At 46.5% G+C, this 23,324-nt stretch overlaps 1 protein-coding gene and 2 long non-coding RNA genes across 3 annotated transcripts in view; 1 reads left to right on the top strand and 2 right to left on the bottom strand.

Moving 5' to 3' along the window:
- Positions 1-9,555: 9,555 nt before the first annotated feature.
- Positions 9,556-14,583, top strand: LOC309515254. The gene is made up of 3 exons (XR_014212363.1): positions 9,556-10,040; positions 10,435-11,449; positions 14,569-14,583. It is a non-coding gene; the product is annotated as an uncharacterized lncRNA (long non-coding RNA).
- Positions 14,584-15,031: 448 nt separating this feature from the next.
- Positions 15,032-23,324, bottom strand: part of LOC309515289 — a 235,309-nt gene continuing 227,016 nt past the window's right edge. Inside the window, exon 2 of the long non-coding RNA XR_014212399.1 lies at positions 15,032-16,074. This is a non-coding gene — a long non-coding RNA (uncharacterized lncRNA). The remainder of the gene's footprint in view (positions 16,075-23,324) is intronic.
- Positions 17,450-22,438, bottom strand: LSM5 (LSM5 homolog, U6 small nuclear RNA and mRNA degradation associated). Its single transcript, XM_082192950.1, has 5 exons — positions 22,319-22,438; positions 20,936-21,031; positions 20,300-20,327; positions 19,114-19,186; positions 17,450-18,348 (listed from the first exon to the last, which is right to left on the bottom strand). Exons 1-5 carry the CDS (start codon positions 22,362-22,364, stop codon positions 18,316-18,318), a joined length of 276 nt encoding a protein of 91 aa, XP_082049076.1. The 5' UTR covers positions 22,365-22,438; the 3' UTR covers positions 17,450-18,315.

Here is a 23,324-nt window from a genome sequence, read left to right as displayed (position 1 = left end):
GGGGCAGTCCCGTTTTCTTCGTGAAAAAGAAAGACACGCCCCAAAAAAGGCTCGTTGTGGACTACCGCCTCTTGAACCAGATGACCAAGCCGTCTGATTACCCCATGCCCCGGATTGACGACCTCCTCGCGACGGTGCGCAAGGGACGCGTGTTCACCAAGTTGGACCTACGAGGGGCGTACAATCTCATCCGCATACGAGAGGGCGATGAGTGGAAAACCGCCATGTTCACGCCCCTGGGCACCTACGAGTACAGAGTTATGCCCTTTGGATTACAAAATGGTTCTCACTGTTTTCAAGCTTTCATGCATCACGTATTGGCGGGGCTCCTCTACAAGAAGTGTGTCTGCTTCCTGGATGACATCTTGATATTCTCTGAATCGCAGCAAGCTCACGACCAAGACGTGAGGGAGGTGCTGAGGAGGTTGCAACAACATAGACTGTACGCCAAGCTAGAGAAGTGCCAGTTCGACACGACGGAGGTAGATTTCCTGGGATACAAGTTGTCGGACAAGGGACTAGCCATGGACAGCACCAAGGTTCGCGCGGTGTTGGATTGGAAGAGCCCGTGAAAACGGAAGGAGGTACAGCGGTTTGTCGGCTTTGCCAACTTCTATCGCAAATTTATCAAGGGGTTCGCGATGCAGACGGCGGCCATTACGGACACGCTCAGCTCCAAGAAAAAGAAATTCATCTGGACAGAGCAGGCGGAGCAGTCCTTTCAAGCGCTCAAGCGTCTCTTCGCGTCGGAAGAGCAACTGCTACATATCGACCCCAGTAAACCGTTGAGGGTAGAGACAGACGTGTCAGACAGAGCCGTGGGAGCCGTCCTGCTGCAGCGAGACCCGCAGGGGGTCTGGAGGCCGGGAGCGTTCTACTCCAGGAAGCTCAGCAAGTCTGAGCAGAACTACACCATCTGGGACAGGGAGTTGCTGGCCATTCATGCAGCGTTCAAAGCGTGGAGGCATTTCCTGATCGGCGCCAAGCATACAGTGCAGGTTTGCACAGACCACAAAAATCTGGAGCACTGGCGCACGGCGCAGTTCCTGAACCAGAGGCAGATACGTTGGGCAGAGTTCTTTGCGGACTTCGATTTCCGGATAGAGTACGTCCCAGGTGACACCAACATCATGGCGGATGCACTGTCCCGGAAACCGCAATACCTAGAAGAGGTGACGCCAGCGGCGGCCATGCACATCTTCGCACCGACGGCGTGGGCGTGTGCCTCAGCTACGGTAGACCTGGATGCGGTGCGGCGTGCGTTGAGGGACGACTCCTTCGCGCAAGAGAAGATGGCAGAAGTGCACAGAGGCACGGCTAACTCAGACGAGTTCCAGGTGCGGGACGGCTTGCTCCTCCATAAAGGGGCCGTCTATGTGCCTGGGGACGAACTTCGAGCCAAGGTACTGCAACAGTTGCACGACGCACCCACGGCCGGTCACTTTGGCACAGAGAAAACGGTGGAATTAGTCGTGAGAGACTTCTGGTGGCCCAGGCTGAGAGGGGAGGTCGCGGACTACGTCGCGAGGTGCGACACCTGCCAGAGGGCCAAGCCGGTACACAGACCGCCGGCGGGACTGTTAGAACCGCTGCAAACGCCGTTTGAACCGTGGGAGAGGGTGGCCCTAGACTTTGTCACGGATTTACCCAGCTCGAGGGGCAAGACGGCTGTACTAGTGGTGGTGGACTTGTTCACCAAAATGGCACATTTCATTCCGTGTGCGAAGGTGGCCACGGCGGAACAAACCGCCAAACTGTTCATAGATCACGTGTTCAAAGTGCATGGTCTGCCGCGATCTATACTGTCCGACCGCGGACGCCAGTTCATCTCGACTTTCTGGCAGAAGTTGATGGGATTTCTAAATGTCAAGGTCAATCTGGCATCGGCGAGACACCCGCAGACCAACGGGCAAGCGGAGAGGGTCAATGCCATCATGCAGCAGTACCTGAGATGCTATGCCAATCAACAGCCTGCGACGTGGGTGGATTACCTGCCGCTCGCCGAGTTCGCTTACAACAACACGAAGCACGTGTCCACAGGGGTGACGCCGTTCTTCGCCAACAATGGGAGGCATCCCAGAACCTTCCCGGGACTGGAGAGAGTGGGGGAAGGAGAACCACAGACGGCAGACGCGTTCGCGTCAGAGTTGCAGGCGGTCCACGATCAACTCCGAAGGCAGCTGAAGCTAGCTAAGCACGCCTACAAGGTGCAAGCTGACAGGCACAGGCGGGTTGGCGAAGAGATCCACGTAGGAGACTGGGTCTGGTTGGCAGCCCACGCAGTGCCGACCAGGTCGCTAGCCAAAAAGAAGTTGGGGCACAAGCAAATTGGTCCGTACCAAGTCGAAGCACAGATCAACCCGGTAGCTTTCAGGTTGGCGCTGCCGGAGGGCTCCAGGATGCATCCGGTGTTCCACAGGTCGGTGCTCACTCCCTACAAGGCACCGCACAGATTCCAGGAGCCCGGGACGGCACCGAGTCCGCTCAGGGAGCGGACGGAGACGCGGGGGGTGACGCAGCGGGACACCATCAATGAGGTCACGGAGATTTTGGACTCCAGATGGGGGGAAGAGGGAGTAGAATACCTCCTAGCCAGAGAGGGCACCCGGGCCAGCGCCAATAGCTGGGTGCCAGACTACGCGTTGGAGGAACCCCTGCTCAAGGACGAGTTTCATGCCCTGTTCCCACACAGACCCATGCCAGCGAGCTTCTTCGACGACTGGCTGTTCACGCCCACACTTTCTTCCAGCACGTTCCATGGATTCGACTCGGACGGGGAACCCGCACTGAGCACCCGTTCCCCAGAAGGAGCACCGGCGGGTTCGGCGTCAGGCACCTCGCATTGGTGGGACGATCGACCAGGGGAGCAATGGCGCCGGAAGTGGCTGGAGATGCCAGGTCGAGCGACCGACGCAGAGACTGACGCGGACGTGTTCGGGGAGGACCTTGGGTTCGAGCACGGCGGTACAGAGATGGAAGAGGAACAGGTCAACGTCGACGACCGCGAGGAGGAAGAGTCGGAGGGTTTCAGTTGGCGGCCAACCACGGGGAGCGAACTGTATCCGGCATTCCCTCCCGGGATGAGGGAGCTCCCAGCACCCACACCTGAAAGCGGGGAGGGGGGAAGGGGGGGCTTCGAGGGGGGGATGGATGTCAGGGGTTCAGGAGCAGAGACGCAGAGAAGGGAGGAAACAGAGAGCGAGGGGGAGGAATCCGAAGGGAGAATGAGTGATGATGACGACCCGAGATCTCCAAGCCTAAGCAGTGAGTCAGAGGACTCCCAAAAGGGAACCCCAGTGAGCAGAGCAAGGGGAGGATCCGGGGGGACACCCCAGGAGGAAGGGAACAGAGGGGATTCAGAGAGCAGCAGCTGGAAGTCGGGACCCACGCTCAGGACTGAGAGCAGCAGGGAGGAAGTTAGCCAGACATCGGGTGCCGGAGACTGTCAGCAGGAGGGAGGGCACACGTCAGGGGTGGTCACGCCCTCCTCAGAGAGCGAGGCGACGGTTAAGAGGAAAGTAGGGAGTTGGGCGCGCGCGCCAAGTTCAAATGCAGAGGAAACTGGCGCAGCAAGCAGCCCGGAGAGGGAGCCGGGTCCCAAAGCCCGCCGAAAGGAGGAGGAAGGAAGTGGGGGGTCTTCAGCGTCGGAAGAGTCTAGGAGGGAGGAGACTAGGAGAAGCAGTGGGACCCAGAGACGCAGGGAGAGGCGCAGGAGGTGGAGCAAGGCTAGGGTATTAAGCTGGTGCACAGGGGGCGGAGAGTCAGACGAGACTTCGCCGACCTAAGATGGAAGGTGTAGAGCTGCACGCTGCAGTTCAGAAATGAAACGTGTAACTCAATAAAGACTCTTATAAAGTGAACGTTGGTTAGCGTGGTCCTGTGTGAGCTGGGACCCGGTGGCAGCTCTGACAGTTATTATTATGATTTCGGCTTGATGGCACTCACCATTGCCGAGACCATCTAGCAAGCAGCAATATTTCTTAGAGTCTTAGATGATTTATTACTGTCGGAGACCAGCTTATAAAACACACCTGGGGGTACAATCCCAGAAGGAAAACAAACATTTAAAACAATGTACAACAATAAATTTATAAGTGAGATAAGCATATAGGCACTTAAAAACTTTAAGATAAACTACCGCAGAGAGATGACCCAGAGTCACCCATGGAAATCGAGTTTGGGGATTTTCTTAACGGACTAGTTTGGGTCTGTGCCTGCAGATCTGTACACAGAATCTGGCAACCATCCAGATCGTCTTATGATCTTTGCCTAACAGGAAAAGGTCAAATTTTTGCAGCAATATTTCTTTTTCTCATAAACACTCAGAGCAACCCGTATGAGGAAATCACTGCTACTGCCATTTAACATGGGCTGCCCACCAATTAAATTGCTTTACCTACTCAACCAGCTTTTAACCAACTGAAAAATTCTGGCAGGCAGAGCCGGCCCACCCATGAGGCAGAGTGAAGCAGCTGCCTCAGGCAGCAGAAGCCCCCGAGATGGTGCCCCGCAAGTGCTCACAAGATATTACTGGAACCTGCCGCCATGGCTGAGTCTTCCCACTGCCACGCAAGCTAGGTAAGGGATGCTTCAGCGGTAGGTGGCACTGCAGCGGCAAGACAGCACAGCACTTTCCTGTTTCACCTCAAGCAGCAAAACGGGACGGACTGCCCTGTTGGCAGGTGGGACTTATCTAGAGTCCACTGCAGTTCTGTGATTCTATGATGTGGTTCTATGATTCTGTGCCAACCACAGAACAGAGAAATAGCAGGAACATCTGCTCCTGTGTCGATATATTGCCCACTAGCCCTCCCCTCATCCTCCTCACCTGGAGGATTTGCATAGCTTCTTGCTGAGAGTGGAATAACAGGAATGGCCCCCATTTTCAAATATTATTGTACATAGAGTGAATACCCCTAGTGAGAATGGGTGTATGGGCTTTAAATCTCAAGGCCCTCACATTTTTTTTGTTTATTTTATTTGGAAACTTTCTTTATATGGTACAGCCTTGCCCTATTGATTGAAACTGTTGGGTTTTGCTCTGTGGTGCTTTCTTCAGAGCTTGCATTTAATAAACTGGAGAGGGGATGCAGAGGTTACTGGTAGGGGGGATATGAAGTATCTGAGCCAAACAACAACAACCCAGGACAGTGTTCTTGCTGGTTCAAATGGTGTCAATTGACCAGTGCTGAAAACCAGCCCTGTGAGGTAGTACAACTGTCACCACTCCTGTAGTTTGACCAGCCTGAGTCAGGAGACTCACAGACTTTACTGAATGTCCTTAAGATTCCAATAAGCAAGTTCTTAAAATGTCATTTTTTTTGCTTCTGAAGCCTAAAGCAGAAAACCACCCCACAAACTATACAGTAGCAGGTTTGACCAAAAGGCTAAGTCGCTGGCTTAATAACAGAGGCTCAATAATCCAAGGAACCACAGCAAAATTGAAGAGGTGGGGCTGTGGTCTAAACCACAGAGCCTAGGTCTTGCCGATCAGAAGGTTGGCGGTTCGAATCCCTGCAACAGGGTGAGCTCCCGTTGTTCGGTCCCTGCTCCTGCCAACCTAGCAGTTCAAAAGCAAGTCAAAGTTCAAGTAGATAAATAGGTACCACTTCGGTGGGAAGGTAAATAGCGTTTCCGTGCACTGCTCTGGTTTGCCAGAAGTGGCTTAGTCATGCTGGCCATAGAGCGAGATGAGCATGAAACCCCAGAGTTGTCTGCAATTGGACCTAACGGTCAGGGGTACCTTTACATTTTTATTTTATTAATAATAATTAAAACAGCTGCATATGAAGGCTAGAGCCTGTAAGCCAATAGGAAAATATAGTTGGAGAATACAAGAAAGAAATATAAAAATATAATTTGGAGTTACAAAGCAATAACTACCTTGTCTCAACTGTTCTTCACCAATAGAGCAACGACCCCACAGAAGGCAGCAGGCAGCACAGATTGCAGGAATGAAGTTGGACGTCCAAAACTAAGATAAAATGCCCAGGAAAAATGTGTTGCGCAAACCTCAAAACTAAAAATGTTGAGCCTCGCACAAAGAAATGTAGAATATTTCTAGTCTTTGACCCGGCAAAAGGCCAGTGTCTTCTTAGCCAGCCAGAAGACACACTTCAGAACTGAGTGTGTTTGTGTGTATCTGTGGCTCCACAGTTGAGGCAGGTCAGCTCTAATTAGCAAGGCAACAGGATGGCCTTGACACCCTGGCACACATGACACAACACAGGTGCAATCCATGAGACCATTTGCAATGATTGTGAGAAAGAAACTGCTTTTGCATTAGCTGAGTTCTTTCCCCAGAAGCCTGAGCAAAAAGGAAAGAAACCACATTGCTGGGGAAATCTAAGAAACCAAAAACTCAATGCAGTACAGTGGTACCTCGGGTTAAGTACTTAATTTGTTCCGGAGGTCCGCTCTTAACCTGAAACTGTTCTTAACCTGAAGCACCACTTTAGCTAATGGGGCCTCCTGCTGCCGCTGCGCCGCCGGAGCACGATTTCTGTTCTCATCCTGAAGCAAAGTTCTTAACCTGAAGCACTATTTCTGGGTTAGCGGAGTCTGTAACCTGAAGCGTATGTAACCACTGTATTGAAAGGTTCAGTCCACCATCTTTATCCAAAATGGTACAGTCAAACCTTGGTTCCCAAATTTCTCTGTTATTGTACATTTCAGCTCCCGGAAGGAAATGCTCCGGTTTTTGAACAATTTCCGAAAGCCAAACGTCCGACGCAGCTTCCGCTTGAGTGCAGGAAGCTCTTGCAACCAATTGGAAGCCATGCCTCGGTTGTTGAACGTTTTGGAAGCCGAACGGGCTTCCGGAATGGGTTACATTTGACAACCGAGGTTTGGCTGTATCCATTAAAACAAACGTCTCAGGAAAAAACAGCAAATTTTTGAATAAGTCCTAAAAGCCCTGGTGGTGGTGGGAGCAGCAAAAGGACAGGGGTTGCCTGGCCAGAATCAATGAACATTCTTTTGAATTTCAGCTTAGCTGGTGACTGTAAAGAAACACAATCTAGGTCTAGGCTTTGGACTACATACAGCTAACCATGACCAACTTTGTTTGTTCCTCCTTTTGGAAGATGAGGTTGTTTCAAATGCTGCCCTGAATCATGTCACAAACATCATACCACTTATTATACATACCTAGAGACATGGGCGTAGCCAGGGGGGCAGCTGCAAATCAACAAAAATCAATACAAATCTGAGATTCTGCCCCCCCCACAAAAATCCTGACTATGTCCATGTCTAGAGGGACGTGGGTGGTACTGTGGGTTAAACCACAGAGCCTAGGGCATCCCAATCAGAAGGTCGATGGTGCGAATCTCCGTGACGGGGTGAGCTCCCATTGCTTGGTCCCTGCTCCTGCCAACCTAGCAGTTCAAAAGCATGTCAAAGTGCAAGTAGATACTTCCACTCCGGCGGGAAGGTAAACGGCGTTTCTGTGCGCTGCTCTAGTTCACCAGAAGCGGCTTAGTCATGCTGGCCACATGACCCGGAAGCTGTACGCCGGCTCCCTCGGCCAGTAAAGCGAGATGAGCGCCACAACCCCATAGTCGTCCGCGACTGGACCTAATGGTCAGGGGTCCCTTTACCTAGAGAGCTTGTGCCAGTTTCATCGCAGGCCAGTGTAATCTGAGAGCCAGTGTGTTGTAGTGGTTAAGAGCGGTGGACTCGTAATCTGGTGAACCGGGTTCGCTTCCCCGCTCCTCCACATGCAGCTGCTGGGTGACCTTGGGCTAGTCACACTTCTCTGAAGTCTCTCAGCCTTACTCACCTCACAGAGTGTTTGTTGTGGGGGAGGAAGGGAAAGGAGATTGTTAGCCGCTTTGAGACTCCTTTGGGTAGTGATAAAGCGGGATTTCAAATCCAAACTCCTCCTCCTAATCAAGAAACCCCACCCAGAAATTGAACAACGTCCTGGCTGATTGCAATAACCTTGATTCTCCAGGGCCTGAGTCACCAAGAATAGGATTAGCTTCTGCTTTTTCCCCAAGTCTTCAAGACTCAAGTACACCTCATTCTTCCACATCAGCGAATGGCTATCATTCACTGCCACAAGGGTAGGCAAAACCCAACCCTTCCAGTGTCCCTATTTTCCAGGGACATTCCCGGCTTTGCCGAAGCCGTCCCAGTTTCTGATTTGAACCCAGAATGTCCCACTTTTCCTTGGGACACCCCTATTTTCATCAGAGAAATGTTGGAGGGTATGGAGTTACACAGCCTCCGAGCCAAGGAGATAAGTAACTATACAACCTTTAGAAGACATCTCAAGGCAGCCCTGTATAGGGAAAGTTTTTTTAAAAAATGGTTAATGTTTTATTATAATTTTTATATGTTGGAATCTGCTCAGTGTGGCTGGGGCAATCAAGTCAGATGGGCAGGGAATAATCACACTAATTATTATTGAATAGAATAAGGTCATATTGTACCAACCACACCATATTAGCAGAACTTGAGTGATACTTGTAAACACAACAAATACCGTTTGTGGAGTAGATGGGAACAATATTAAAGAATATAAAACTGTGGGAAAAACGACGACAATACAATGAGAATGATTGGAAGACTCATATTGTCCGAAGTCTTTTTTATTTAAGTGTTTATTTAAGTATTAATTAGGAAGATTAAGTTTTTTGAGCATGTGGTAATTCTGTGCATCAATGAAACAAGAAAAAAGTAATTGTGATGCAATTTTTTAATCAGGAAGATTAAGTTTTTTAATGCACGTAAATCTGCCTTTTCTTCTTTCTTTTTTCTGTATTTTCTTTTCTTTTTTCTTAATTCTTTTTTCTTTAATTTTCTTTTTGTAGTATGAGATTGTAAATTCTTTGAAAATTCTTTGTGAATGTGTGTAATTTAAATTAATAAAGATTATTTTTTTAAAAAAAAATATTGAATAGGGCACCCCTATTTTCATCAGAAGAAGGTATGCAAGGGTACGCAAAATACTGCACTGTAATGTCTGAACCCCCACCAATGGGTGTCTCACAAGGTGGAAGGGACCCTGACTCTTTCTACAGTGTGAATAGTGGTACAACACATCTCCCAGGGGTCCCTGCTGTGTTGCAGTTCTCACTGTACACAGACACACTTTGCTAAACCTCCCACATTAATTTAGCAGCTTGTTCCAAAAGGCCTTGCTTCTTATAGACCCTCTGTTCCGAAAGGGACCCACAGCTTTTGAAACAAGCTGCACATTTCCCCATCACCGCCCTCAAGCATTTCCAAGCTAACCACCTTGTTTTCAGAACACTGCTAATCCTCTGCCCACTAGGAAATATAACTCCTTTGTGCCCCACACAATGTAGAGAACCAGCCGTAAAGCATGTGAAACATGGAAAGTGGTTATTTCAATTTCTGGAGGCAAAACCCCTGACATTTTAGTGAGTTATGAGCTAGTGTTCATTATTTGCACCTACGATATAAACCTTATGACTTTTAGTTCTGGACTATATCCAACCACCAAAAAAAAGAAAAAGAAAATCAAATTAAGTGCTTGCTGAAAGCACAATTCCATAAAACAGCAAAGCCTTGAGACTGTTGAAACATATTTACTTTATTTGAAGGAAGACATCTGCCAGAGATACATTTCCTGTTTGGGGTTTGCAGAAAGAAATTACAGTTTTAGTTGAATTCAAGATGTCCATTTACTCATAACTCCTTTGAGGGTTTTCTTCAATCACTAAACAACGTCAATAGGACAGGAAAATATTTTGCAAAGAGACAAGTGCTCCCCTGGCTTAATACAGACACCGGTTGTGTTCATGCAACAATTAATTCCCAGTGGATAAGCTCATAATGAATGGTAATTATTTTTTAATATAGGAGAGACCATCTTTTAATACATGTAAAGTTTTGTAAACAAAATATATATTACAGAGAAATTACTAGATGAAATGATAAGGCCGTTGCTTATTATCCAGTCAAATATTGTATATTGATAATTAAACTGGGTAAGTAAAGAAACCACCATACAATAGTTTTCAGGCAACTGAAAATAAACATTGTTTTGAAAGAGTCATCTCTACAGAAATGTCAGGTTCTCCCTGTGAAATATACTCAGAGTCGAGAGTGGATTTCATGCTCTTTATTCAGCTCATATTGGTGAGGAGGGAATGGAAGTCCCCTCAAAGTATCTGCTTTATATACATTATTTACACAATGGGCTGCACGTGATTGGCTAATTCCGGAAATCTCCTGTAGGCCAATCAGGTTGTGGATTCACTTCCATCTGGAGCTGGATTGGGTGGCTCCTGCAGACCAATCATACTGCTGCATTGTTCTAGGACCAATCAGACTGCTGCATTCTGAATCCTATTGTTCTAGGACCAATCAGACTGCTGCATTTTGGATCCTATTGTTCTAGGACCAATCAGACTGCTGCATTCTGGATCCTATTCAACTCAGTACATAACACCCTGCATTCAGGGAGACCCTATCTCACAATGTGGACTTATTTGAGGAGAACCTAGTGTAGTGTAAAGGGACTGGAAATGCAGTTATATTCCATGTATTGTTTAACATTGTATCCCACCACAAAACGAAACATAATCCATTACTACCCTCAATGTTCATTGAAGAAATATAGACTTAAACGCCACTCTATTAGCAGACATGTTTTTATTTCGTCATAGAAACCATTAGCTCCTGTCAAGTATTTCATACTGTGAAGCCAATTCTATCTTACATTTATAACATAAATAGTTGCATAACAGCATCATTTTCACCCAGTGTTCTCCTCTCATAAAGTGTTCTCATCTTTCTTACTGATCAGTAACTAGACAGTGTAAATCCCAGCCTGTCATGTTATATAAATCTTTGCGGCAAAGATTTTTGTTTTAACCAAGTGATGAACATTGCTGACTGCTCTTTTCATAAAGCAGTGTATATTGGGGAACCCTGCCACAACAATTACTAGGCTAGTTAGCGCTAAATACATGCAAGGCAGGCAGCTGCTGTCTATTATTCTGCAGACCGTAAACCGCCAGCCTAACATCTCATATTTTGTGGCTGTGGTGATAAAAGGCCATATTTTCAGCTCTCCTTTATTTCCATACAGCCTCCCACCTCCCAAGAGCAGTTGAAAATTCAATGCCCTGGACAAACATGGATAAATCTCACATTGGCAGAGCCTAACCACCAGATCCTGTCTGGAGACAAGTCACCGTGTTCTGATTAACACTGCAAACCCCTGGGCAGTATGAATCATTCACATGATTTTCTCTTAGGAGGCAACTTTTTCCATGTTTCCCTACCAAAGGCAGCTGAGATTTTCAGAATTAACCTCATGTTCCTATTGATACATAAGGAACACCGGTGGGTTAAACCACAGAGCCTAGGCCTTGCCGATCAGAAGGTCAGTGGTTCGAATCCCCACGATGGGGTGAGCTCCCGTTGCTCGGTCCCTGCTCCTGCCAACCTAGCAGTTTGAAAGCATGTCAAAGTGCAAGTAGATAAATAGGTACCGCTCTGGTGGGAAGGTAAATGGCATTTCCATGTACTGCTCTGGTTCTCCAGAAGTGGCTTAGTCATCCTGGCCACATGACCCAGAAGCTGTACGCCTGCTCACTCGGCCAATAAAGCGAGATGAGCACCGCAACCCTAGAGTTGTCCGCGACTGGACCTAATGGTCAGGGGTCCCTTTACCTTTACCTCCTATTGATACATAGCAATTTAACCACAAATATGTGATGTAGAAAAGCTTAGCAGTAATTCTTTATGCAGTGTCTTAGAACATCATTCACACATGCATGGGCATCACTTGACTTATTCATGAGGACCAATAAGATACAGCTGTGTTGTTATTCCCTCTAAGGCAGGCATGGCCAAACTTGGCCCTGCAGATGTTTGGGGACTACAACTCCAATCATCCCTGACCACTGGTCCTGTTAGCTAGGGATGATGGGAGTTGTAGTCCCAAAACATCTGGAGGGCTGAGTTTGGGCGTGCCTGGTATTAAGTGTCAAGCTAAAAATTGGCTGTTCCTTTTCAGCTGGTCCTTCTCTCAAATCATTGGTTAAGCTGCTGTGATGTCATGACATTCCAATAACTCAAGGTCAAGTAATACTCATGGAAAGTTGGACAGAAGCTGAGAGGGAAATGAGTGAATTGGGAAAAGGTTGGCAACTGGCCTGCATCAAGACTAATATGTTGACAGTGGGGAGAAGATAGGAAGAGGCAGTGTACTATGTAAACTGGAAAACTGAACAGAAAGAAGGAACATGAAGGGTGAAAGCTGTGATGCTGGGGCATAATTGAAACAAATGTCTGAAAGGAAGGAAAACAGAAGAGGCAAGGAGTATGTGGGATGGGCAAGGACAATCCTAACATAGGATTTAAGATGGAATAAATTATGTGCTTTTGAAAGCTAAGGGATTGTCAGCCAGGAGCACTAAGGGAAGGCTGAATTCTTTATAGATTAACACACAAAACTGTAAAACTTGCATACTAGTACAAACGCATAAACATGTTAAAAAACTATAGTCCAAGCCAGTAGGTTAAAACACATACCAGAAAATATCATCTCATGGGTATTAAAAGTAATGTTGCCCTTCCAAAAATGTCCTACTGGCTTTCTAGGTAACTATTTGGTATAACATGAGACTCTACATCTCAGGGCTGTGGGTTCCAACCCCACGTTGTGCAAAACAATTCCTGCATTGCAGGGGATTGGACTAGATGGCCCATGTGACCCCCTCCAGTTCTCCAATTCTATTATACAGAGCAAATTGAATTCTGCACGCTTGATCAAGTCACATGACAACAATATGAATCACCATACATTTAAAGCACATCCCAGACCCCAAAGAATCCTGGGAAATATGGTTAACAAATGGTGATGAAATTGTAGCTCAGGGTTCTCTGCAGGCGTGAGGAGGTGCTTTATGTAAGAGTCATAGAACTGGAAGGGAGTTGGAAGAGACCCTGAGCATCATCTAGTCCAGGCATCCCCAACCTTCGGCCCTCCAGATGTTTTAGACTACAATTCCCATGATCCCTGACCACTGGTCCTGTTAGCTAGGGATCATGGGAGTTGTAGGCCAAAACATTTGGAGGGCCACAGGTTGGGGGTACCTGATCTAGTCCAACCCCCTGCAATGCAGAAAAATGCAACTGTCCCGTATGGGAATCGAACCTGCAACCATGGCATTATCAGCCCCACACCCTAACCAACTGAGCTATCCAGGCATGCAGGGTGTGTGTGTGTGTGTGTGTGTGTGTGCAGATCTGCTACCTGCTTCCAAGGAGTCAATTCCTTTGACCAGAGCAACAAAGATAGGCTACTCTATTTGAGAGAAACAATTGAACAAACAATGTTAATCATCTTTATCCTAGTGGCATCATGCAAAACGGAACAAAAAATAACTTGCCACCTTGATCTTAAAAGTTTAAAATGCCTATTTCAAGAATGTCGCTGGAATTCTAATAAATTACCCCCCCCCCCCACTGAAAGGGCAATTACTACTGGAGTCAGGGCTGAAATCAGGGGGCAGGAGAGAAATCAGCCATGAACTTGATAAAAATGCTCAAGCTCAGATGTGAGTCTGTACTTTTCCACTGGTTGAAAGCAACTGACCAGCTGCTTTGAAACTCCCAGCGCATCTGGGCTTGTGCAGTTGCCTGGTAACCTGTCATGTGGTACTGCACATATATTGCGTTTAAGGAGAGAGACACAGTTGCTGGCCTGGTAATCTTTGGGGACGAAGAATTTGCCAAGTATTGTATTGAAAATGCTTTGGCTTTATGCTGGATGGGAGCTGGATGCAGGTTGCATATACCGTATTTTTCACTCTATAACACGCACCAGACCATAACACACACGTAGTTTTTAGAGGAGGAAAACAAGAAAAAAAATATTCTAAACGAAATAGTGGATATATGATTTTTGTGGTTCATGCTGTGGCCACAGACATGTGATCTGACAGTGAGTTTGGAGTAGCCCAATGCAAAAATCCTGAGGATCCATGTGGATCCATGCTTTGTAACCACGGAGGAGGAAAGGAAGGGGAACCATGGATCCTCTGCTCACGACTGCAGCAGATCCCCCCCGCCACCCGCAGGCGTTCGCTCCATAACACGCACAGACATTTCCCCTTACTTTCTAGGAGGAAAAAAGTGAGTGTTATGGTGCAAAAAATACGGTATTTCATTAGTCCCTTTTTAAGGTCGAAGGGCTTACCAACAGTCATTTTAACAAGTTTATGTGCTCTGGATAAATGAGGTCTTTATTTGAATATACTTTAAGAATAAGGTGCAAAAGCGTTTGTAGAAATGAAGCTAAGGTTGATGCCTTGCAGTTACCAATTCCTTATGTGATGCTCTGGAAAATCCTTACAGACACATCAGTCGTATGCATGTCTGCTCAAAAGTAAGTCCTGTTGAGTTCAGTGGAATTTACTCCTAGGTATGTATACACTGGGACACGGGTGGCGCTGTGGGTTAAACCACAGAGCCTAGGACTTGCCAATCAGAAGGTTGGAGGTTCGAATCCATGCGACGGGGTGAGCTCCCGTTGCTCAGTCCCTGCTCCTGCCAACCTAGCAGTACGAAAGCACGTCAAAGTGCAAGTAGATAAATAGGCACCGCTCCAGCGGGAAGGTAAACGGCGTTTCCATGCGCTGCTCTGGTTTGCCAGAAGCGGCTTAGTCATGCTGGCCACATGACCTGGAAGCTGTACGCCGGCTCCCTCGGCCAATAAAGCAAAATGAGCGCCGCAACCCCAGAGTCGGCCACAACTGGACCTAATGGTCAGGGGTCCACTTACCTTTACCTTATGTATACACTGGATTGTAGCAAGAATGGCATTAATCTCATCATGTCTATTCTTTAGCACGTGTGCCACATGTCTTTTGGCCGTGATATTCTACTTTTGTATATTCACTCAAGTAGCTCCCACTAAACAACTTCCTATAATTGGGGGGGAAATTAATAATTCAGTTATAGCATCCTACTTTGCTTCTATCAAATGACAACGTGAACATTAATGCATTCAGTACAGATGACAAACAAGTACTTAGTAGAAGTATGAATTTTCAAAGAAAATATTTTAATGAAGCAATTAAGCATAAGCAGGAGATTACGGGAAGAAGCATGAATGGATTTATATGCAAGTTTCGGCAAGACAAAACTTCCATGAACTCTCTTATGGTTCAGACTCAAGAGCATTGTTTTAAAGCTGCCGTAGTTCAGTTAAAATGCTAACTTCCATCGGCTCCCTCTAGTGGAAAGAATACCAGTGGAAAGAATACAATAGGAAACCAATGTAGCTTAGATCTGAAGGCACTTTCACATACAGGGAAGGAGTTCCCCCCCACCAATTTTCCTTCCTTGTTCCATCCCACTATGCTTTGAGGTCAATCTTTGGGAGGGCTTTTCAGTGGACATGGAGGGTTGCCACCAGAAGGGCAGTAAAAAGAAGTCCGCTTGTACTGACAGAGGCAACCTGCTCCTAGTCTGCTTCAAAGCCTATAGATACAGTGAACAGAATTCAAGGATAAACTTCCTTCAGTTTGCAATTTTTGCTTAATTAAAGCAGGACAGGATTTCATACAGCAAGATCTAACATCTTGTTGAGTGCATTTTTAAAAAGATGCTCTTAAGTCTGAAAACAGTTTCTTTGTGTCTCTATAGAAAACTAAACTCTAGTTATCCTGCATAGTAACTTCACCTTTCTTATCATTATTTTCTAATGTCACAAACTGTCTACAGACAAGGGTTCTCTCTCAATTCCCTCCGGTTAACTAGAAATGTAAGCTGAGCAGCACAACTGTAAGGAAAAAACTTTAGCATTAAATCTGAAGATCACAGTAGTCAGTAAACCAATTTCCAAGTAAATGCATTTAGGAATGGAAAGCTGGCTTTGTTAAAACACTGTAAAAAAAAAATCTTTCATATACTGACTGCAGTAATATTTTTTAAGAGGAAATATTTGCATTGTTTCTGTGTGGAAAGCTACTTAAAAATAAATAAATCCAGAGTAAGCATATATGACCAGGATTTTTGTGCTTCTTTTACCTCAATCCATGGGTAGGCAAACTAAGGCCCGGGGGCCGGATCTGGCCCAATCGCCTTCTGTTGGGTTGAAATGAATGACAGACGAGTAGGTAGGTGTCATATGGGAGGCGTCTCCGAGCAAGCCCCGGAGAGTCCCTTTTATTGAATATTACCGCGTTTGCCACGTATGTGCTTGTTGCTGATTGGTTAACATAAGTACAAAGCAAGGGTTGCATATAAGACTTTAATCATTGCATATAAGACATTAATCATCGATAGGTTAAAGGTTGGGAAAAGGAACGCGGAGTTTAGACAGGCATGGTTTCGGACTGCCCGTACCAGGGTGGTACGAAAAGGAATGTACACAGAGGGATAAGTACAGATTGATATGGTGTGAACTCAAGGTGAACAGAACGTACCAGGGTGATGAGGGAATGTCTTAGCATCAGCACGGTTTGTGCAGCATGAGCAGAAGTAAAGCTTAGAAGCAAAACTTCCCATCATGCCACAGTTATGTGCAGAAGCAATGCTTTCCTTCAGCCTTCTAAATCCGGCCTGCGGACAGTCCGGGAATCAGTGTGCTTGAGTAGAATGTGTCCTTTTACTTAAAATGCTATGTTATTTGTGGGGCATAGGAATTCGTTTGGGGTTTTCCCCCCAAAGTATAATCCGGGTCCCTACCAGGTCTGAGGGACAGTGGACCAGCCCCCTGCTGAAAAAGTTTGCTGACCCCTGGTAGAGCATGAGACTCTTAAATCTCACAGTCGTGGGTTTGAGCCCTATGTTGGACAAAAGATTCCTGCACTGCAAGGGGGTTGGACTAGATGACCCTCATGGTGCCTTTCAAATCAGCAATTCTATGAACAATGATAACATTGTACTGAGACCAGTTTGGAATTGCTTTAAATATTATAGGAATTAACTGTGGTGTCTGTTGTTTAAAGGATACAGGTACATTTTCTTCCATCCATATACAGCCATACCTCGGGTTACAGATGCTTCAGGTTGCGTTTTTTCGGGTTACGGACCGCCAAAACCCGGAAGTACAGGTTTCTTCCAGGTTTTGGTGGTTGTGCATGTGTAGAAGCGCTAAATTGCGCTTTGCGCATGCGCAGAAGCGCCGAATGTGTGCACACCCATGTGTGCGCAGACACACCACTGCGGGTTGTGAATGTGCATCCCGCACGGATCACGTTCGCAACCCAAGCATCCACTGTACTTTATTTGGTTCTTGAGAACATCTTTTAAGTAGATAAGCCACTTCTATGGCAAGGCAGAATAGAGTTTTAACAGTGAATGATATTGAGCAATTGGTACAATATGATAAGAATTTGGCGATAGAAATCTCTTCCTTTTACTTATTTTTATCTCAACCTACAGAGCAGTTGTCAGCTAGCCAGCTGCACGCGTTGCTGCACTTAGCAGAGAAAACACTCCCGGCAGCCAGCCATAAATTCCTTTCTTTATTTCCTTCTGACAAGATTACATGCAGAATAAACAAAGTGATCCGTCTCTCATGACGTGTTGCTCTGACTAGTTTCTCTTTTCCCTCTCCCTCGAGACCAACACAACCAAGGGCTCAGCCCCTTCCGTTTTTCCCTGTGACGTGGATCCCCCTTTCTCGGAAGCACCCCTTCCTCCCCAGACTCACTATCCTCTTCTCTGTCTTCTGAGGAGGACTCAGTACTGAGCAGTGGAGATCATTCCCTGTATCCTCTAATTCTTTCCTCCCTCGCTGACTGCAGTTCCCTGACAGCAGTTAACATTTGTTTTCATCTAAAGGAAATAAAATCACAAGGTATTTTAGCAAGATATTTGCTCTCACAGCCTAAAACTCTAGGCTGTGGGGACGAGGAAGGAAAGCTGGAGAGAAATGCATGAGAAAACAATTCCCCCACACATTATGAACCACAGCATAACCAGCTCATGTATGATATAGATAAAAAGTAAGCAATATTTATAACCAGCTCATAACCTGCTCTAAGCAGCCTGAACCAGAACCATTCAAAATTCCTGGTTTTATCTGACATCTAAAATGCCAGAGTTACAAAAACAACAACTGTGTTCAATACGGTTATTTTTTTTTTAAAAAAAAACCTCTTTATTGCCTTGCTCTGAACAGCAAGTTAATTTTGCCTTTACAACAAAGTCATGATTTTAACTTACAAAGTCTTTGTTAACGATGCATTTTTCCTGAAATGGAAATTTGCCTTTACATAAATGTAAAAAATAAAAATAAAAAACACATCAGGTTTCATCAATATATTCCTACAGAAGCTTTAACAGGAAGTCTTCAATGATGACATATGACTTTATTTACACTTCTGGTCCTTCTCCTCCGGGAACCAGCTGAAAGAAAGTTCACATGAGAAGATGAAGAACTTAAGCATTTCATCTAGAAAAGTTATGCACAACCATTCTACCCTCTCTCAAGGATGGAGCTACAGAAACATGCCCAGCAAAATCAGTTCTCTTGGCCTGTCGGGCAGAGCCACTCTGACTACCCATCTCGGGCAGCAAGATTCCTCCCACCATTTGCAGTCTGGCTCATACAACACACTAAGTCAAACAAGGTTCACACTTGGTTATAGCTCACAGTTACTGGGGAGAGAACTTAGCCGCAAGCTGGGGTGCAGATGGTAATCTAGACCAAATCTTGGCAGCAAAAAGGATGAAGGAGCAGCAAGGCAGCTGGGAACTTGCCTCTGGGGACCCCCCCCCCCAACGTTCTCACCAAGTTAGGGTTAGGCTTAGCAAGTTAGGGTTAGGCTTAGCATGTGAAGCAGGCCATTGTATAAGACACCTTGAATTTTTCAGGTCAAAAAAGATTATATACACGTGTCTGTAAATAAATTACATTAGAATAGTTTATATTCCCTTGTTTTACATTTATTGAGACCCCCACCCAAAATAGGCCATATCTCCACCTCCCTGATTCAGAACATGCAACATCTCAGTTCTTTTTTAGGATACCACAATTTTTTGGTATTTTATTGGATTCTGTTTCAGTTTCTGACAACAGTTTCTGAATTAACCAAGTTTCCACAGTTAACTACAGTTTGGCCTAGCTAGCAGGAATTAACTAGGGGCAGAAATGTAAGAAGAATTCCTTACCATTGTTATGTTATTTCCATTTAGCAAAATCTGGTCTAGCTTTGTAATTCTTCGTCCTTCAGGTGTGATCTCACTGTTGAACACAAGACAAACAGAAAAAGGATACAAAACTGGAAAGTTTGATGAATCTAGCTACCTATTTTTCATTCAAGTCTTAATTATCTGATAAGAGACTGCTACTCTCCACACCAGAGTACCCAAATGTCCCTGAAGGGGAAAACTGATAAGATAAATAATTGCAGCAATCCTACCTACATTGTTCTGCAATTGGTACTTTCCTAGAATAGCATGGGAAGGGAAGTTGTTGCAATTATACCCTTATACAGTAGCTAACGAGAAAAGTAAGGAATGAGTACCTCTGAAAGATGCTGCCACAGTAGGCTGGGGATTTGTAGAGAGGAGCACCCCAGTGTCAGGGGGCAGGTGCCAAGAGCAGGATAATAATAACTCACACAGCATCAATGAAGTCAACTCCTCATTCAAAGAAACAAACAGCTCAGGAGGCCAAGCCTAGTGAAGACAACAACTCTTCCCAGTAGATCTTGCCTCAATGAGGCAGTTGTGAGGACTGAAGGTCCCTGCCTTCCCACAGCTGCCTAAGTCTTCACCTCCCCTGGGTCCTTCCCAAGCAATCTGAGACTCCATTGATGTGTCTGTCCCTGCTCCACCATCTTCATACTTCTTTTGGTCCTGGGAGACCAGGGGGGAGGGGAGCTGGTCACAACAGGAGGGCTTCTTCAGAGGTCCACCTCATCTGCTTCATGGCCCCCCCTCCTCTCCAGCCCCGATTCTGGACTGCTCTCTACCACAGGCTCTTCCTGCTCACTAAACCCTGTTACCTCTTCAACTTCCAACACCACCTCCTCTCAGTCTGCTCCCTCTTTTCCCTCTGACCCCTTATCGTAGTCCCACTACCAATTTCTGGGCTCTGAGCCTTGGGAGTTCCCCAACTGGTGCCTTGTACCACTAATACAATGCTCCACTCTCACCTTAGGAGAATTACACTCTTTTTTCTGAAAACTGGTGAACAGTATTACAGCATGCCTCACAAAAGTAGCTAATATTGTCAGCCTATGTGCAAGTGTAGGAGAGGTCAAGAGAGCAAGTTCTGAAGAGTGAGTGAAAGTAAAGACAACTGTTGGTACAAAATGCGCTGAGATTGAAAGCCAGAAGCAGCCATACTTACAATTCTGTAACATCTTCCAATACCATGTCTGAAGCCTGGTGTCAAGGAAAAAGTTACTACAAAAGTAGTGATTCACATTTCCCCCTGCATTCATTAGATGAGTAGATATCCAAGATGGCTAACAGTGTATTTATATTATCAAGGTGTAGGTCCTGTTCATAGAATACATGGCTGTCACACAAGTGTCTCAGAGCATGTGCAACAGGTGCTAGGCTTGCAGCCTGGAAGAATGATGTACAGCACAGGTAGGGAACCTGAGATCTTGTTGGACTCCAACTCCCATCAGTCCCATTCAGCATGGCCAATTGTGAGAGGTGATATAGCCCAGCAGCATCTGCAGGACGAGGATATAATACCCCATCCATTATGTACAGGCACCATCTGTCAGTACTGCAGACACAGTAATCGCAGAAGCCCAGTGGCTGCAAATGAACTTGCCCAGTTGCAGTGCAAACCACCACCAAAGGTATGAACCTAAATGCAGATCTACTTTTATCCAATTCAAAACACCAGAACAACTCCCTTTCCAGGGGAACGTTATTTTAAACAGCTGCTTGCAAAAAACAACAACGCACACACACACATCCCAAAAAGCAAACTGTGAAAAGCCTCCACATTATTCCCTGTAAAGGATACTGACAAAGTCATCAAATCCTAGGAGTGTGCCAACAATTTCTTTATCACTTTTCATCACGATGTGAATTCGTGAGCCTATGCACTTGTCCACCAGCTCTGTTAATCAGAAAAAGCATTTAATTAGTAGTTACTAATGTATGTACAAATGTATGAGCACTGTCTCTTTCTTCAAGATGTGTTTTCAGTTACCAATGATTTTAAACATACTTCATTTACAAAACAGTCTGTATCCAAAACTAAAAACAATCTTAATAGCAGGGGTCACTAGCATATTACATCATTAAATAAATCCAGTGGGTCAATTAAATAATCCCAAAGTTCAAAAGATGCAGTTGGGAGCTGATTATGATCATATACATAATAAAAAGATTGCTAGAGCATCAAATTTTAATGTGATTTTAGTACTGAACCTTTCCTGCTTTTCAGAAACTAGCATTCAGGAGCATTGTTGGCTGCAGCTGTGAAGGCAGAGCACAGCCACTGCATTTAGTAGCCACTGCTAGGCTTATTATCCTCCCTGAATCTGTCCAATCCCCTTTAGAAGCTGTTCAAGTTGTGGGCCATCGCTGCCTCCTGCGGAAGCGAGTTCCACAGTTGAATTAACTGCGCTGCGTGGAGAAACGCTTCCTTTTATCCATCCCGAATCTTCCATTCAGTTTCATTGGATGCCCACGAGTTCTGGTGCCATGAGAGGGAAAGAACCCTCGTCTCCATGCTGTGTGTAACTTTGCCCCAGGTATGTGGCCATGATGCCACACGTACAAATGCTGCACTTGCCCCCCACACCTCCTCTCATCTCCCTCATCCCCCCTCTCTCCCCCATCCCACCCCTCTTCCCCACCCCATTTCCCCCTCCCCTCTCCCTCCCTGTCCCACCCCATTTCCCCCACCCCATTTCCCCCTCCCTCAGCCCACTCCATTTCCCCCCTCTCCCCCACCCCATTTCCCGCCTCTCCCCCACCCCATTTCCCCCACCCCTTTCCCCCCTCTCCCCCACCCCATTTCCCCCACCCCTTTCCCCCCTCTCCCCCACCCCATTTCCAGCCCTCTCCCTCACCCCACTCCATTTCCCCCTCCCCCACCCCATTTTCCCCCTCTCCCCCACCCCATTTCCCCCTCCCTCAGCCCACTCCCTTTTCCCCTCCCCCACCCCTTTCCCCCCTCTCCCCCACCCCATTTCCAGCCCTCACCCCACCCCATTTCCCCTCCCCCACCCTATTTCTCCCTTTCCCCCCCCTCTCCCTCACCCCACTTCCCCTCCGCCACCCTGCCCCAACCATTTCTCCCCTCTTTCCCCACCCTACCCCATTTCCCCTCCCCCTCCCTCTTTACCCCTCTCCCCCGGCTACACCGCTCAGAGACGAGCGCCCGCCATTCATTTACCAAGAGGCAGAAGCTGAGACGGGTTGGTGGTCGCGTTGGCCGCCATTTTGCCGCGAGGCCTGACTAATCGAGTTCGCCGTCCTCTTATTGCTCACTGGCTTAATAAATAAATAAATAAATAAATAAATAAATAAATAAATGCCGGGGGAGGCGGGCTCTTGCGTCCCCGGCCAATCATAGCACAGCCGACCGTTCTAGTTTGAGCAGACTCAGCGAATCGATAAGAGCAATCGAACTAGGAAAGCCCTCGAAAAGGAGTCCCAGCGCGAGTCGAGGCCGAGGGGCACGTGACGACCGAGCGCTAACTTTAAAAGCTAAGCCCTACTCTGGTTTGTTTCTTTTTTAAAGCGTACCTTGCTTTATATCCGAAACGCATCTCCTGGAACACTTTTTATTGCCTCCAAAGACCTAAAGGAGAAGGCACTCTGTGCATGCTCAAGGGTATCTTTTCACCCACCTGTTCCCAGATTGATCCTAGTATGGAAAATCTGGAGCGCTTGGATTATGGCCGAAGGAGGACTCGAAAGGCCGGGGTTCTGAAAATGCGCAAGCATCAGGCCTCCGAGGGTTGCATCCCTTTAAAATATGGGTTGCGTTATCCACCCGTTTTTAAAATCTGCAGCATGTCAAAAAGATGGATTTTAGCCCGTCGTTTTGTGTTCTAACCTTGGAGATTAGTAAAGCAGTCAGTACCCACCCAACTCCTGTACCTGCCCTTCCTAAATACAACAAATAGCATTTGCAATGAGGTTTCCCAAACAAGCTAAAAGGCCACGGGCTTTGCTATGTATAATATATAGTCAGGGTCAAGCTTGCATTCTTATCTTCTCTCCACTTCCACACTTAGAAGACTGCTGCGGGCTGAGCAGTCAGGCCATGGGATGAATCATAGAATCATAGAGTTGGAAGAGACCACAAGGGCCATCGAGTCCAACCCCCTGCCAAGCAGGAAACAATGTATGTGTATATATTGTCATATGCAGTATAGCAGGCTTTCCCAAACTTG

The sequence above is a fragment of the Podarcis vaucheri genome (assembly GCF_965113315.1).
Source record: "Podarcis vaucheri genome assembly, chromosome: 12".
In the NCBI taxonomy this organism is placed as follows: Eukaryota; Metazoa; Chordata; class Lepidosauria; order Squamata; family Lacertidae; genus Podarcis; species Podarcis vaucheri.
This window is presented reverse-complemented; position numbering and strand designations above follow the sequence as displayed.

What these genes read in the sequence shown, in the direction of transcription:
- LSM5 (XM_082192950.1), bottom strand. Translation starts at nt 22,364, where the DNA reads ATGGCGGCCAACGCGACCACCAACCCGTCTCAGCTTCTGCCTCTTG. An exon ending in GTCTCAGCTTCTGCCTCTTG is followed by an intron (nt 21,032 to 22,318) that starts GTAAATGAATGG and finishes TCTGATTAACAG; the next exon opens with AGCTGGTGGACAAGTGCATA. An exon ending in TTGGAAGATGTTACAGAATT is followed by an intron (nt 19,187 to 20,299) that starts GTAAGTATGGCT and finishes TGTGTTCAACAG; the next exon opens with TGAGATCACACCTGAAGGAC.